At 42.3% G+C, this 17,668-nt stretch overlaps 1 protein-coding gene across 2 annotated transcripts in view; it reads right to left on the bottom strand.

The window, feature by feature from the left end:
• The window catches only part of UHRF2 (ubiquitin like with PHD and ring finger domains 2), a 149,221-nt gene that overhangs the window by 48,638 nt on the left and 82,915 nt on the right, over positions 1-17,668 (bottom strand). For both annotated transcript variants that reach the window (XM_068235421.1, XM_068235432.1), the window contains exons 3-5: positions 14,066-14,325; positions 13,417-13,635; positions 5,311-5,420 (exon numbers count right to left, since the gene is read on the bottom strand). In XM_068235421.1, coding sequence (XP_068091522.1) covers positions 5,311-5,420; positions 13,417-13,635; positions 14,066-14,325 — 589 coding nt within the window. The remainder of the gene's footprint in view (positions 1-5,310; positions 5,421-13,416; positions 13,636-14,065; positions 14,326-17,668) is intronic.

Genomic DNA, 17,668 nt, shown 5'->3' on the forward strand with positions numbered 1-17,668 from the left:
CCACTCAATACTGGGTCTTCTTTCAAAAGTGCCCAGTGTTTATTAAAAATCTTTCCCAGTTTCTTATATTGCTGACTAAATCCTGTTATAAATGGACATACCAATTCTTTTCTTTCTTTAGTTTTTGCTTCCAAGATGGTTTCTCTCTCTATTTGTGCAACCTCATTCCGAAGAGTTTCTAATCTCTCTCTATCATAACCTTTCTTTTCAAACTTTTCTTTTAATATATCAGTTTCTTTATAAAAATCAGTAATTTCACCACAATTCCTCCTCAGACGCATAAATTGCCCTTTCGGTATGCCTCGCAGCCAGTTAGGATGACAACTGGTTGTGGGAATAAAACTATTCCTATCTGTGGGTTTCGTGTATGTACTAGTTTTAATTATCTCATTAGAATTACTTATCACCAGATCCAAAAAATGACTGGGTCTAAACATTGAGTTAGATTTAAATTGCTTTATTACAGATGAGTAAAGGAGTTTTAATTATGCAGATGGAATTTACTTAGTGGGCCACCAGATGGCAGTCTGTGTATAAGAGATGGTATGGTGCAATTATTTAGTTGTATTGATGAATTTATATAAATTTTGTATTATGTGGGAATGGTTATTGATTTAATGGATCAGAAAAGGGAAATCCTGAATGTGAATTTTGTATGTATTCAATCTATTTTATTAATTATATTAATAGCCAATTTTAGGTTTAATATGAATTGTGTTATGAGTCTGTTTAGACAGGGTGTCACTTTAACATCTGTCATCCTATTGAAAAAAGCCTTCTGGAACGAGTTTGGAATGACTCTGTTCCGGATGAGGAAGGAGGTTTAATACATACCTTCCGTGCGCTCCAAGCGTATATTGGGATGATCGAGTTGAGCAGCATTATACTTTACCTTCCGTGCGTTCCATTCGGCGGAGGTCCGGATGTGACGTAGCGGAAGTGGCGTGATACGCTGGCGGCGTCCGTAATGGAGGTGAGAGATTATTTAACACTCACTTAGTTTGCCATTCCGTTTAGAAGCCCCTGAGGACGCAATAGCGAAACCTAGGTCGGGCGGAACAGATGGCAGATGGGAGATTGGTATCCTGCTGATATATTTTATACACGCTGTATCTACTGAGGGTCCCTGTAACAAGGGCCCTTATGTGAGTATCTGTTAACGTTTTTTATGAATAAAAGTGCCTGTTTTTAAATGAACACAGAGAGCACTTAGATTTTGTTTTTGCTTTGTGACATTATATCATCATATGCAGAGAATAACTTCAGAGGATTGATATCAGGAGCATTCAGGATCGTAGGACGTGGAAGTCATTGATCGGTGGGGAGATTGACCACATGCTCAGACCTAATAACTTGGGTCTTTTAGGAAGCTGGTAAGCCTGCACTTTGAAGGGTGTTGGTGATGGATTCCTGATATACAAGACCTTGTAGCGCTGAAGTTTTGGGGATACATGGATCTTTTTATTGCTTGATTTGTGGCCACCTTTAGCTGGATGGATATTGGCATAAAAGTGGCATTTTGAGTTATTTAAAGCCACAAAACTGCTGTGCTAAGGATCTTGCTGTGTCCTTCCTATCTGGCAGGACACAGCAAGTTTGTCTGGGCACACACTACTCTAATCCAGTGCCACTTCCCTATGGAGTTCCACAGGGTTTTGTACTATCACCATTACTCTTTGCAGTCTACATGCTCCCACTGGGCAAAATTATCCAGAACTATGGTCTAGGATGCCATTGTTATGCAGATGACACACAACTGTATCTGTCCTTCAAGCCTGGCACCCAAAACCCATCAGCATCCATAAATGCGTGTCTAGTGGATTTACAAAATTGGATGAACACCAGCTGGCTGAGGCTGAACTCTGACAAAACAGAGGTGTTGGTGGTAGGTGGTCCACACATGATGGATAAAGTTCAAAACGCTCACCACCTCAAACTAGCAATTGGGGGAGATACTGTACAGTATAAAGACTCTGTGCGAAACCTTGGGGTGATCCTGGATGGAAATCTAAAACTCAGACAGCAGGTATCAGCTGTCGTCAAGTCTTCCTTCTTCCATCTAAGAAATATAGCGAAAATCAAACACCTTATTCCAGCTGAAGACCTACCTGCCCTGGTTCATGCATTTGTATCCTCCCGCCTAGACTACTGCAACACCCTGTTCATCGGATCTACAGACAAGGTTCTGCGCCCCTTACAGCTAGTACAGAATGCTGCAGCCAGACTCCTAGCCAATGCCCCCCGCAGCTCACACATCACCCCAGTACTGCAAACTCTTCACTGGTTGCCAGTAAAATGGAGAATCAATTTTAAGATCTGCCTGCTGACATTCAAGGCTCTACACCACATGGGACCCAAATACATAGCGGATCTATTGGAACTTTATGCCCCTCCACGCACCCTCTGCTCTGCCAACAAGATAAAGCTGGTTATTCCCAGGATACACTTAACATTTGGTGCTCGGGCCTTTTCCTATGCAGCCCCTACTCTATGGAACTCACTTCCACAATCAGTATGAGAGGCTCCTTCTCTGGACAGCTTTAAAAAAAAAAAAAAAAAAAAGGCTAAAAACTCACCTCTTTTCCCTAGCCTTTGAGACTGCATAATGCAGGGTCACAGCGCTTTGCATCCCCAGGGAGAAAAGCGCTATATAAATATTATTATTATTGTTGTTGTTAACTGTTTGCCCTGGACCAACCAACCCTTGCTCTATTTTTTTTCAACAATTTTTTTTTCAAAAGAGTACAATTTTACATTAATATGACATACTGACAGTCAAGTCTAAGTTGATTGCAGAAATACCTTCTTTTGAAGATTACGAAATGATTACTGCTTCTCTCTTAAAGGGAATGTCCAAGCAAAATTAAAAAATGAGTTTCACTTACCTGGGGCTTCTACCAGCCCCATGCAGCCATCCTGTGCCCTCGTAGTCACTCACTGCTGCTCCAGTCCCCAGCTGGCAGCTTGCCGACCTCGGAGGTCAGCGGGACGCATTGCGTACATTTTTACGCATTCCCGCTAGTGCAGGAACATTGACACATACTTTTTTTACGCGTTACTGGTTCAATGCGTACATTTTTACGCATTGAACCAGTAATGCGTAAAAATGTATGTGGTAATGTTCCTGCACTAGCGGGAATGCGTAAAAATGTACGCAATGCATCCCGCCGACCTCTGAGGTCAGCAAGCTGCCAGCGGGGGACTGGAGCAGCAGTGAGTGACTACGAGGGCACAGGATAGCTGCATGGGGCTGGTAGAAGCCCCAGGTAAGTGAAATTCATTTTTTTTATTTTGCTTGAACCTTCCCTTTAAAAATCGGGATAAAACTGACATAACATTTGATAAAAATGTGTTTTCCTACTTTTTATTACCCATACAGTTATATTTGCTTTTGTGCACATTATAGTGTCCGTTTTCAAATTTCAAGTTCCCAAAGCACAGTTTATCTGCTCTGAAAGCTGCCATTACATTGTATTGCATAGCTGCTATATTTATGTATTAAAATCTATCTAGTGATCACTTCTCAGCGCTCTCTGCTTCTGCTATGTGTGCAACTCATTTTCAGCACTGCTACGAATGTTTACTAATTGTAGCGGACGAAGGAATGTAAACAAAATGTAATGTTATCACCTGTTCAAATTTGGCACATGTAAAAGAAGGATACCGTGCACCTATCTCTTAACCAGTTCCATCTGTTTATTCCTTTCTTCAGCCAGCATAAACAAAGCAAGGCATTGACATATGCAAAGGTCAAACCTGTGTTCTAGAAGTTGCAGCGGTGAGGGAGGTGAAGGTGACCAGGGGAAGATTCGGACGGCACTACAGCCGTTTCACGCCGCTCGGGCGCTTGTTCACATGCGTGAAACTCATTTGCAACTCATTTTCAGCACTGCTACGAATGTTTACTAATTGTAGCGGACGAAGGAATGTAAACAAAATGTAATGTTATCACCTGTTCAAATTTGGCAACAAGCTTCCACTGAAGACGACAGTGCTGTGTTTGACTGTTTGAATGCTACTTCAGGTTCCCTTTAAAATGAGGTGGTGGTAGAGCATTTTCCCCCTGATTCGTTTTTATGTTTTGACCAGAGATTTATTTTAAAATGGAAGTCAAACGTAAAGCACAATCTAATGACTACATATCTTTCCTGTAAAGGATATACTAATCATGAAAGCTACATTCCTGTGGGTATGATAGGCAGGAGGACACCCATGGTGATGGAAAGCATTAGCAACCCAATAAATTAATTCACACTTGTCACTATTCCATGAGCACATACATGCCAAAACAATGGGTGAGCTGGTACAGACAAGTTTCTCAATAGTAGAATAAATGATCAGACTGGGCAATGATCACACTAAACATAGCCTCAAGACTTGTACAGAACATATTCTACTTTTTATTCATCAGTAAAAACCGTACACTGCAATCCTAAAGGACACCTGATCCAAAGCAAAGCTAACCAAGTTACCGTAAGTACAGAGGCATGTCCATGCTGGATCCACATACCTCTGTGCGTTGTCCATTCCTCTACTTATTCTCCCTGGTCTCCATAATCAGTCCTTTGAAAATCAAACTATTGCCAAAAGTCAAAATTTTGACCAGGAAGAGGAAGGCTTGCTGTGATGTCCTCCAGCTCATCAACCTCCCATCCTCAACTCTTCTTTGCCCCATTCACTCCTCTTAAGGGGAGGGAATGATAGGTTGATGGAAGAGAACATCGCAGCAACCCTACCTTTTCCAGTCTGAAAATTTGACTCTAGTTAATTTTTTTTAGGGGACCGGAGGGAATGAGGAGAGAGGAACGGAAAATGCACAGAGGAATGTGAATCCAGCATGAACATACCTCTGTGGTTTGCTTAGGTAGCCTTGCTCAAGTCAGGCGTCCTTTGCAGTGTTCCCCAACCCTGTCCTCAGGGCCCAACAACAGTAAATCTTGTGCTGTAATATGTACGAACAGAGGCGCCAAGCAGAGTAAAACAATGTTCTAAAAATGATAAAAAGAGGGAAGTCGAGGTGGACTTACCTCCCTCTGGTAGTGGACATATACTCAAATGCAGAGTAAAAAATATACAATTTACTCACAGCTCCAAAAAAATCGCAACGCGTTTCGCGGTCAACAATCACGCTTCATCAGGTAGTACAGGAGCATATAAAACTGGTTCAGGTCCATAAAGCATGTGAGGCGCTCACACACTTTATGGACCTGAACCAGTTTTATATACTCCTGTACTGCCTGATGAAGCGGGATTGTTGACCGTGAAACGCGTCAACAATCCAACCATGTAAAATAAGAACAACAGACTTACTCTTAAATTCTCCATCCCCAGATGACAGAGGATATGCTCCAGGCTTTTCTATCTTATACATTTCCTCAGCGAAAATAACCTTACAATCATTTATCGAATCATCGGGTCCACTGCAACATTAAGGAGGATAAGAGAAAGTCAACACAGCTCAACAGAATGCGCAACTGTAAAGATTAATGCAGAACTCTGAAAGCAATCAGAAATAGGAGAGAACTGCCGACTTAAATAAAAGGATTAGAAAAGTTAGCTTCACCTTGTACAGTTTTAGGCATATTGGGAAACTGCCTTCCGACATCTGAGAAAAGCTATCTGCACACAACTACATTGCTAAATCAAAGAAAACATCCTCAGCCCTTTTTCCAGTGGTTATGATTCCGGCACGTAATGTCTATCTAAAATGAGTGTGAGCTAGAGGTGCATCACCAGTGCCACAGGTATTAACATGTGATAGCAAACTTTTCCATGCTTATTTGATTGTTACACATTTATAAAAATAAAGACAGGAGGCATCCTGTAATATATATGCTTAAAACATAAGATCAACTGTTTTACACAGAGTGGGAAAAGGTTACAACTAATTTTATACCACGTAACTCCTCCTTAAACCTCTTATAACATAAATAAATGTCAATAAATACTTCATACCTATAAAGAGAATCAACCTCACAGGAAATGTATTTAGGGGTTAGAGGGGCTAAGGGAAGATTGTCAGCCACTTGAGGAGAAGGCAGGGGATCTCTGACCTTCATGCGAAGTCCAGACTACATAAAAAAGCAAGACTTAAATGGGTGACATCTAGCTACATCTACGCAAAGGAAAGTCCCATAGTGCAACCAATTTACAGGGACAAGTTTTCATTATTACCAAAATTTCTATCATTGAAAAAAAAAAATATACAGTCTCACAAATATTATATTATAACTTTTCATGGGACAGCACTGAAGATATGACACTTTGATACAATGTAAAGTAGTTAGTGTATAACTTGTATAAAACTGTAAAAAAAAACAAGGGCTGTGGAGTCGGTACAAAAATCCACCGACTCTGACTCCTCGAATTTGCATATTACAATTTTGATGATTGAAAGCATGTAACATGAAATGCATCTCTTAACTGCCAACGCTTAGGAATTTTAAAATACAACTGAAGTGAGAGGGATATGGAGACTGCCATATTTATTCCCATGTTAACAATACCAGTTACCTGGATATCCAGCGGATCTTCTGCCTCTAATACTTTAGTCATAGACTAAAACTAGTCCTTGGTAAGAGTACTTGTAGAAGGTACAGACAGGAACAAAGAACATCTACCAGGCCCTCGGCAATGTAACTGTGGGTACATGTAAGAGTGATGTGCAGGTACTCTGCAGGAGAATGAGGCGATTCTTCCTCCACTACACATTCTTCATGCACAATCTGAACCAGGTTTATGGGTGATAGACAACACCTCTGTGTTCAATAAGCACAACATTCTCAGGGGATTCCCTGCAGCTCTGTGGGGAATGCATATGTAGAGTATAGTACTACTGTGTAACAAAGTAAACCTGAGACAGATGAAATTAAAGTTTTATACACACATGGGGCTTCCTCCAGCCCCCTTCAGGCTAATCAGCCCCTCGCTGTCCTCCTCCACTACCTGAATCTTCTGCTATGGGTTCAGGTACTTGAGCCAGTCTGGCGTAGTGCGCATGCACACATTCCACCCCTGGGAGCGTACTACACCTGCATAGCACTATTGCGCAGATGCAGAATGTTCCTGGCTGTGGGAGCGGCACACGGCCGGACTGCGCTGACTGGCTGAATTACCGGGACTCATAGCAGAAGATCCAGGTGGCAAAGGAGGACAGCGACTGGATTAGCCTGAAGGGGGCTGGAAGAAGCCCAGGTATGTATAAAAAAATTTCTCAGGTCTCAGGTTTGTAGTCACCAAACCAAATTTTAACAACATATCAAATTGTCTGAGATTATATTGAGATTTTTTACTTCATGTTTTCTGTCATAACTGCATGATAAAATGCATTTCCAGTCACTTATTTACATGTATCAGATTATTATTTAGCATTTATATAGTGCAAACATCTACCACAGTGCTGTACAGAGTATATTGTCTTGTCACTTTACTGTGGGGCTTACAGTCTAATCCCTATCATAGTCATATGTCTATGTCTGTATCGTGAATGTAGTCTAATGCCGGGAATACACGGGTCGATCCGTGCGGATCGATTGCCGCTCGTCCCCCGCCGGCGTTTCCTTATCAGCGCTCGATTCCCTGCCATTGTCCGCCAGTGGGGATCGGGCGGGGGTCGAGCGGCTTGATCGGGCCAGCTGAATATGATCAGTTGGTCGATACACGGTACAGGAATGGCCAATTAACTTATCTGCATGTGTTTGGGAGGTGAAGGAAAACCGGAGTACCTAGACAAGGGGAGAGCATACAATCTCTGCAGGTTCTGTGGGTGGAGCTTCCACCACTTGAGTTTGCTTCAGCATGGTGCTCAGATTGCAGTAGCCATGAGCTCTCTGATAAGTTTTCAGCATACAGCTATGAAGTTTGTGCTTGGAAAGACTGGTAGAAAGGCTCATGAACAATTAATGTTAATAACCAACCAATGAGATTATTGACAATAAAAAAAATGAGTTCTGCCACCAAGCATCTATAGGAGAACCATTCTGTCTGCAGTTAGGCTTCAATCAAGGCAAAGTCTGGCAAGTCACATTATTTTAGCACACATCTTAAAAGTAAACATAGCCTAATAAAAACATACATAGACTATAGGTCAAGGCCTAATCAAAATGTACATGTAATTTAGGTCACTGCACAGAGAGGTCATCAAAAAGCCTCCGATCCTCTCCAGCAATTATTGGGGCAGAATGTAATTTGCCAAATGAATTAATTAACAAGCACTTTGCAGAAATCCTGTGTCAGTCAGGTTATTATGATTAGGATTTAAAAAAAGAAGCATTTTTTCAAAAAAGTGCTGCGCCCCCTCCTGGGCAATATAATTGTATCGCCCAGAGGGTTAAGACACAATCACTGAGTGGGCTGGCTCTTAAATATATTATCTATTAGACATTTTATTTATTTCAGATATGGTTACATACTAGTGAACTAAATACAACTTTCCCAATACCAGAGTCTCAAGCCTTCATATAACATTCTCTGTTAACGCAACTTGCCCTCTAATACTGTAAGTCGCTGGCCCAGAATGAGCATGCAGATCACATGCTTTTACTCTGGTCTGACCCCACTGGCTACATGCTTGTTGCAGGTGTGAGACTCAAAAATAACTAAAGCCTAAAGGTGCGTACACACATGCGACTATAGTCGTTTGTAACGATCGTTCCCCGATCTTTACCAACGACGATCGTTACAAAAAACGAACCACCGACTATTAAGGCAAACGACGAACGAGCCAAATCGCTACAAAAGAAAGTTCTGTCTCGGCGGATTTTAACCAACGACGATCGTTTGCAAAAGTAGTACATCGTTGGAAACGATCGTTCGTACTAGGCTTGACATGCGCATTTCACTATTTCTCCATGGAACTTCTCATTTTTATGCGCAGGCGCGATAGTTGCTTTCTGTGATGTAACGTTCATTCTAACGATCAGATCGTTACACACATTTTAAAACTACCTTTACTTAGGTCGTTCTTTCATCAATTAAAAGTTCGTTCGTCGTTCTTAACGAACGATCGTTGTCGCATGTGTGTACGTAGCATAAAGCTCAGCATGACAGCCAGGCAACTAAGATGGTTTATAATGATGCCAATGGCATCCTCAATATTCCTCATAGTGCAAGTTCCTTTTAAAATCCAATTCCAGACGAGAGACAAACCTATGGCAAGTCTATGGGGCTGATATATGAAGACCCACATTCTCCGCTACTTTAAAGATGCTTTAGGTAAACAGGAAGTCCCATCACTTCTGAGTACAGCTGCTAATGTGAACTGGAAGAGACCACAGTGGTCATTTTTGCATCTGACAATTCTAGGCAAGTTGTACAATTATCTTACTAGTTGACCCAAGCCCGTTTGAAAACAGGCTCTAGGTCTGTCTTTGCGCAGTGCGCATGCACCAGCCGCTCACACGCGCACCTGCCGATCATGTGCGCGCACCCGTCCACACGCCTGGCTCACTGGCCCCGTACGGAAGTCCCAACGGCTGTCTGGGTTCGTGCTGCGCAAATGCGCAGTAGCTAAAGGCACGGACCCAGCGACATAGAGAGAGGTGTACGCAGGGACACCTGGCTCTTATTATATATGATTATTTTGATGCAGCTTTCTGTCATACTGCACTACGCTATGGAATTCCCTATCACACCCAGTAAAGACAGCCCCATCCTGTACCTTGTATTCAAATCCAGACTGAAAGGCCATCTCTTCAGCCTGGCATTTGCGGACTTGTAGAATTTTTCTCTGTAGCACAATTTACCACTCAATCAATTGCTGGTCTGAGCCATGCTTATGCGCTTTGACTCCTATGGGATAAAAGCGCTTTAAAAAATGATTGTTGCTGTTATTGCTAATAAATAATTATTTAAGACGGTATATAGAGCAATTCCAAACCCAAAATGTGGGGTTTTACCCCTTGAGCACCAGAGCAATTTTTACCTTTCAGCGCTCCTTCCATTCATTCGTCTAGATCTTTATCATTACTTATCACAATGAAATGAACTATATCTTGATTTTTTCGCCACCAATTAGGCTTTCTTTAGGTGGGACATTATGCCAAGAATTATTTTATTCTAAATATGTTTAATGGGAAAATAGGAAAAAATGTGGGGAAAAAAAATTCATTATTTTTCAGGTTTCGGCCATTATAATTTTTAAATAATGCATGCTACTGTAATTAAACCCCATGAAATGTATTTGCCCATTTGTCCCGGTTATAAAACAGTTTAAATTATGTCCGTATCACAATGTTTGACGCCAATATTTTATTTGGAAATAAAGGTGCATTTTTTTCAGTTTTGCGTCCAAGCCCATAGTTTATAAAGTAACAGTGTTATACCCTCTTGACATAAATATTTAAAAAGTTCAGTCAATAAGGTAACTATTTATGTATTTTTTTTTTTTTTATTTTTTTTTTTTTATGACAAAAAAATAATAATAATTGGGGAGTGTGGGATGTAATTAGTTAATTTTTAGTGTAAAACTAATGTATTTGTATATGAAAAATGCTTTAGGGTGTAGTTTTACTATTTGGCCACAAGATGGCCACAGTAATTACAGGAAGTACGCTTGCAGGAAGTTCAGGGAGGCTGGGAAATGGTTTTTTCACAATGATCGCGCTGCTTCTCGTAGAAGCAGCTGCTCATTGCGGGGGGGCTTAGATCAACAAACGGGAAAGGTTTTTCCCGTTCATTGATCTCCGGGTGAGCGGGCGGCGGCGTGCACGAGCAGCGGCGGGAGGTGCGGATATCTCCGTCCCTAGGGGTGAGGGCCCTTTTTCACTAGCAATCACGCTGAACGCTAGCGATTGCTGAATCGCAAAGTGCAGGAAAGTTCCAGCGCTTGCGTTCACGATTTTGCTATGCACTGTAGTGCATAGCAAAACCGCGGCAAATATCGCTCCGTGGCGCGATTGCGTTTAAGGCAAAAACGAATCGCGGTAGTGGAAATAACCTACCGCGATTCCTTTGTTATTTAGCAAACCCTAGCGATTTTAAAATCCCTAGCGGTTTGCGATTTTGCGCTAGTGGAAAAGGGCCCAGAAAGGATGGAAAAAGGGACAGAGATAGCCGTACCTGTGGGGGTAAAATGGTTAAAATCTCAGTGAAGGAAAAAAAAAGTGTTTTTATGTAAGAATTTGCGGCACAGGCACTAAAAGACTCTAAAGATCATGCATTTTTCTTCATCGATGTTCCCTGAGGGGAAATAGAAGGTGCAGAACATACACGCTTTGTGGTCAATTTTGTTTACTTGCCAGCCATGGACCAGATATTTCCTGAACAAAATATGGGAAGCATGCTAATGACCTCAGCAACCACCAAAATCGAAACTTCCACATAGAATGAAGAAATTCAACTCTCCCAATATACAATTAAAATAGGGGAAAAAGTATCAGAAACAAAGAGGATAGGGAATGCCGATTAGAGTACATCATGTCTTCTGCACAGCATTACCCAAGCAGACAGACCAAAACAGTCTGGAGAACGCCTGTCTCCGCAAGAGGATACATGCTGATTTTACATTCCAATTCTCTTCCTAAGAGCACTGGGAGCATTCGGACCCATTCGGGGAAGGGGGGGGGGGGAGTGTCCAATTTGGGCACTACTTATTTAGTGTGAAGCTTCCCCCAACCCCCTCCTCCTCGAAAGCTTGGCGACAGCTGGTGCATGCACAGTAGCATGGACACAATCGGGCTCAGCTTTTGCCATCAAAGCTCCATGGGATCTTTGCTACTGCACAGGCGCAGTGTGGGCGCGCTTCAGGGGTCCCTGCTCTGCAACTGCTTGGTGGAGGAGGGCAGGGAATGCCTCTGGAGGATCGTGAGGTAAGTATCTTGTTTTCCTTACCCAGAACCTTACAGGATTTTTTATATGGCCTTAGAAATCCCACATCATATGCAGTGCACGAACAAAAAAATGATGTGACAGACTTGCATGCTCAAAATGGTCCTGATCAATAAAAATAATTTGCACTGTTCATTTTAATTCCTCTGAAGGGAATAAATGATAATCATGCCAGAAGTCCTAACAGCACCATGACTACCTTATCATGCCTGCCATAACAAAAGTGGCCCCTATGAAACACATTCTCTATCTCCTCTAATCCACTGCAAGTGTGAAACTACTATTAGTTCTGTTCCAGTTTGCCCCCTTCTCTGAATAAGGGCTGCCACCATGACCCTTCCCTCTCATAAAAAGTACAGTCGAGTCAAAAGACCTCTCCAACTCCACCATTCACCACAGTGGTGGATTTAAAATATATCTGGTCGGGTCTTCCTCTTTTGTGCATCCACCTGCTGTCATTTATCTCCATCCTTCTACTCCAGTGTCAATAAATGTCATGTGACATCACATGCCATGTGAGTAGACTGAAGACCAGCCATGGATATGGGTAACAACAAGTAGCTGCACCAAAGAAGAGGACTGGTGACTGGGAAGGTAATGTACTTTTCATCCACCACTGATGTCCTACTACGTATGAAGCAGTGGGCAGTAGCGAGACAAGTAGGGCAAGAGCAATTACCACTAGCTTGCCCAGATTGTTCTTGGTGACCTAAGTTAACATTGTGTATGCACCTGAACATTTCTGTATTCTCTTTTCCTTCGCAATGTGGAAGACCAATTGGTGTCATCTGAAACAAAGACTCAGTTAAATCACGACACTATACAAAAGTTGACCGAGTACCTAAGCAGCTCGGGGTAACCCAAAACTAATAGAAAAGTATAAGGGACGAAAAGCAGAGGTGCGTTGTGGGTAACCACAGTTACACATTTAAAGCTTAATTATCGCAAATACCTTTGTTTTAAGAAGGCAAATCACACTAAGCACGAGTTGACTGACAAATGGAATCATTACCCTTAGCAAGGTCTAGCTTTTTTTTAGATTTTTTGTTTTTACAAGGCATGCCAGAAAAATATATTGAGTTATGCACATGCACTTACAGTCCCAGTAAAACATTATTATAATCTAATTTTTTTATTAGTAGCAGCAGTAGGGTATTGTACCGTGTTAGCCATCAGTAAAAGCAAGAAGTTTTAAATTATATCATCCTAATTTAAAACTTTTTTTTATTAGTATAACCTACTGTCATTTTGGTGCATAATTTCACTTTATTATGGTTTTCAGAACGGGGCCCAATATTTAACATGCCATGCGTCACAGCGAAACCTTGTCTAGCTGTAGACGTAAACAATACCAGGTTTCAGTTCTTCTGTGACATGACTTACCTCAGGATATAAGTAGTAATAGATGATTGGGTCAAGGGCAAAAGCTCTATTCTCTCACACAAACCCCTTAAACAAAGATGTGTAGAGACTTGCCCAGCCTGAGCACCTGTATTTCTGCCATGTACCTGCTAAGGAAACTTATACTGCACGTTAGCAAAAGATGACCACCTGGTTTCAAATGTTAATAACAAAATTTGTAAACCATACCTCAATAAAATCTTCACATATACTTCTTTATTAGTTCTAGAAGTTTCATTTAATTGTGTTATTTCAGCATCGAACCAGAAACCGCGTTCCTCTGGTGTTTCTATGTTGTAATTCACCATGACAACATCCCCCACTTTAAGGTCACTCCACTTCAAGATTGTTCTCGCTCTTGGTCGCAGATTGCAGCTATCAATTTCGACAATGCCATTTTCTGGATAACTAGAAGAAAATAAAATCAGAATTTCAAAAATTCAACATTTTTAGTGTTTTTAATGATTTTAAAACTTAGGAACAAACAAGTGCAAGCATAAAAAGGTGTTTCAACCATGCTCTTCATACCACACCCAGGAGCACCTGTATTTGATTCAAATTCCAAACTGTTAGTTTGCTACAAGTGCTCAATTTGTGTTAGTAAAAAGCATCATAATCTTTATTGGCCAAAATAACAGAATAATATACAAGGACTGCGGTAATTCCTGTCCTTAATAACAATGGGATATGACTTGCTGGTGCAGCTTACTTATAACTGCAGTAGATAACTAGACCTCCTTTTACCTTTCTGGGAAGATCAACAAAACATGCACTGTTGGTGAGGGCAAGATCTCACACTCTGCAGAAGAAGAACATACACAGCCAGAGTAATACTTACTCATCATATTTTATAAAGTAAGAAACATCTTCATCATCCACATAATCAGAGAAAGATGTAGAAGCTCCAGTTTCCAATAGGCGAGAATTCTCATTGGAATGGTCCTCATTCAAACTTCCATTAGTCCCTTTGTAGGCGTTGCCTCCTTTGACTTGAGTCTTGCCATTCTTCTGCCCTTTAGAGGCCCTGGTAACATTTTCAACTCGTGCTTCAAACCAGGATCCAATGGTTATGTCACGAACATCCACCAGCTCATTGATCTACAGATAAAATAAATAAATGAATGAATGAATGAAGCAATAGCATGAGTAGCTAAATAAAGCAGAAGTATTAGGATGTTGTGATTCAACCTGAATGGCAAGAGAAGCAATTGGTCTGGAGAGCCACAGTTTCAGGAAACACTCAAAACTCTCCATTATTGGTTCAAATGGACAGTTAGGTCGCAGAGCTGTTACCGTAATGGGCTCAAGGCTATAACGAAACCTCTTCAGTTTAACCAATGAAAACTCCATAAACACAATAACTAACTGATAGTAACAGGCATTTTTCAGAAGGTTGAAAACTCCCTGTTGTGGTGGTTAGGCATTAGACTCTTCATGCAGTTGTCCATGGACTGTATGGCAATTGTGTTCATGCATCACTTCAATGGAAATATATTAAAAAAATTCAGCAGATGAACCACGTGGTAGACAACGCATAAGCATTAATAAACCACAATAGACGCCGGTGCAACCGCTAATCTAACTACATTTTTTAAGACCTCCACGCCAATGCATTGTCAGATGGTGGATAGTGATGGTCATGGCTAGAACTCATGGAGAAGAATGTGATCAGTTTGGTGTAGTGATAAGATATGTAAGCCTCTGATTTTCTAGGCATTACCATGTACTAAAAGCCGGATGTGATCACAGCAAATAAGAGCTTTGCAAATCTATTAGCTGATCAAACAAATCAAATGCTTCTCCTCTACAAGTTCTCCTAGATATAACAATCACTGATGGTGGATCAACTGTCAAATAGTGGGGAACAGCACTCATACAAACAGGCCCTTGGCTCCATGATATCTAAAGAAGAGCACAATGTGATAAAAGACTAAGATCTCTTTTTACTGATCCTTCTCTTCTGGCATTTTTTTTTTCTTAAAAAGGCTGTCATAAAAGAAAAAAAAAGCACTCTAGACGTCACGGGTCTTTCCATCTACTGCCCTGCTTAACTTCTCACCTACACATCCAAGTTACTACAATCATGTTCATAGAATATTTGACTCTTCTCTCATTTATCCCATGCATTGACTCCAATTACAGTATTTTTTGGACTAAAGGGGAGGGGAAAAAAAAGTCCCTGTGTCTTAAAGAGACTCTGTAACATGAAAAAGATCCCCTGGGGGGTACTCACCTCTGGTGGGGGAAGCCTCCGGATCCTAATGAGGCTTCCCACGCCGTCCTCTGTCCCACGGGGGTCTCGCTGCAGCCCTCTGAACAGCCGGCGACAGGCCCGACTGTAATTTCAATATTCACCTTTGCTGGCTCCAGCGGGGGCGCTGTGGCTGCTTTCCTCTCCGAACTACACGGAAAACCCGATCTCAGTCGGGTCCGCTCTACTGCGCAGGCGCCGGAAACTTGCGCCTGCGCAGTAGAGCAGACCCGACGGCGATCGGGTATTTCCGTGTAGTTCGGAGCCGACAGCCGTCAGAGCGCCTGCGCAGGAGCCAGGAAGGTAAATATTACGTCACGGCTGCACGGAGGGCTGCAGCGAGACCCCCGTGGGACAGAGGACGGCGTGGGAAGCCTCATTAGGATCCGGAGGCTTCCCCCACCCGAGGTGAGTACTCCCCAGGGGATTTTTTGAGGTTACAGATCCTCTTTAAAATAGTCCAAATGCAGAGAACGCCTGCCAATACGAATCTCCAACACGCCGCAATGTTGGGGAATCCCTGTACAGTGCCCTTGCAGAGGAGGATACAAGGCGGAATACAGGGATACAAGGTGGGACACAAGGATACAAGGCGGGACACAGGGATACAAGGCGGGACACAGGGATACAAGGCGGGACACAGGGATACAAGGCGGGACACAGGGATACAAGGCGGGACACAGGGATACAAGGCGGGACACAGGGATACATGGCGGACACAGAGATACATGGGGGACACAGGGATACATGGGGACACATGGGGGACACAAGAGGTACAAAGGGGGCATGAGGTACAAAGGGGGCATGAGGTACAAAGGGGGCATAATCCACAATATGCCCCTTCACCATGGATGCACCAGTTTTATTATACATTTTTCCCCTGGTTTTTGTCCTCTAAACCTAGGTGCGTCTTATAGTCAGGAGCGTCTTATAGTCCAAAAAATACGGTACCTCGTATCATCTCTAACTCAAGAACAAAGCTCGCATCTGACCATTTCTCACTCATGACACTACTAAAATGCAAGTGCATGACATGATATCTAGACTCGACTACTGAAATACACTGCTGTGCAACCTACCAACTAGCATCTCTCTGACCTATACTGAATATGGCCACTCAACTCCAGTCTGCACAAGTACACCTACTGTCCTCTAGAATAACTTCCTCACAGTCACATATACAAGACTTCCCTAAAGGGCCTCCCTTTCTCTGAAACTTCCTTCCAAAACACATCAGTCTCTTTTCAACCCGTGATAACTAAGTGCATCCATAAAACTCATCTTTCAGACAAGCATACAATCTAGTCCCATTTCTGTCAAGCTCTACTTCTTGCAAAATGTAAAAACGTACTGCCTCTGGATACACACCTCAGGTATTTCCCCACCTCTTGTAAGGACAGGGCTACCTACCTTTTGTTTCTTGCAAGTTGGTCACTGTAGTGTTTATTTTTTTTTACTCACTAACATTTATTTTTTTCTACCAACTTAAGTCTTTTACCATTGTCCGTATTTTTATACACCAAACTTATCTCTTAATCTGTAGAACACCACAGAAGAGGATAGTCATTAACAATATTTAAAGTACTTGAAATCAGCATTAAACTATACCTTGCGCCAGGAAACAAAAGTTTTAACAAACACTGTATTTTTCGGACTATAAGATGCACTTTTTCTCCCCCCAAATTAGGGGGGAAAAGTCAGTGAGTCTTATAGTCCAAATGTTAAAAATTCATCCAGCGCCACTGTCCGTACTACACCCCATAACTCTGTCACAAACACCTACCGGGTGCCAGGGATTAAAAAAAATGAGGTGGCGCCATCCTTGTGCTGAGGATCGCATCATTTAGTGACAGATATCAATCACCTTCGATAGTGGATGGGGTATGTGGAAGTGGCTGTTTATACTGGGATGAACCGCCCAGCTCGCGAAGCATAGGAGCAATCCAGGTGGAAGGATGTTCCTGCAGTACTGCGCACACTGTTCGCATGGTGATTGGGCAAGTGGGTGGTCCAGATGGCGCTGCTCGGCATGGTGATCACACCCACTGGTCACCAGTCTAATCCAGTAAACAGGGGGCTTCCTCAAGGGGTATGATTGCAGCGGCTCTGACCCGGCCCCTTATGGCAGCTGAATGGTGTGCAGAGCGGCAGTACGCAGTAGCATCACATGCAGACCGGATTGGTCGTCCT

The sequence above is a fragment of the Hyperolius riggenbachi genome, chromosome 1, assembly GCF_040937935.1.
Source record: "Hyperolius riggenbachi isolate aHypRig1 chromosome 1, aHypRig1.pri, whole genome shotgun sequence".
NCBI lineage: Eukaryota > Metazoa > Chordata > Amphibia > Anura > Hyperoliidae > Hyperolius > Hyperolius riggenbachi.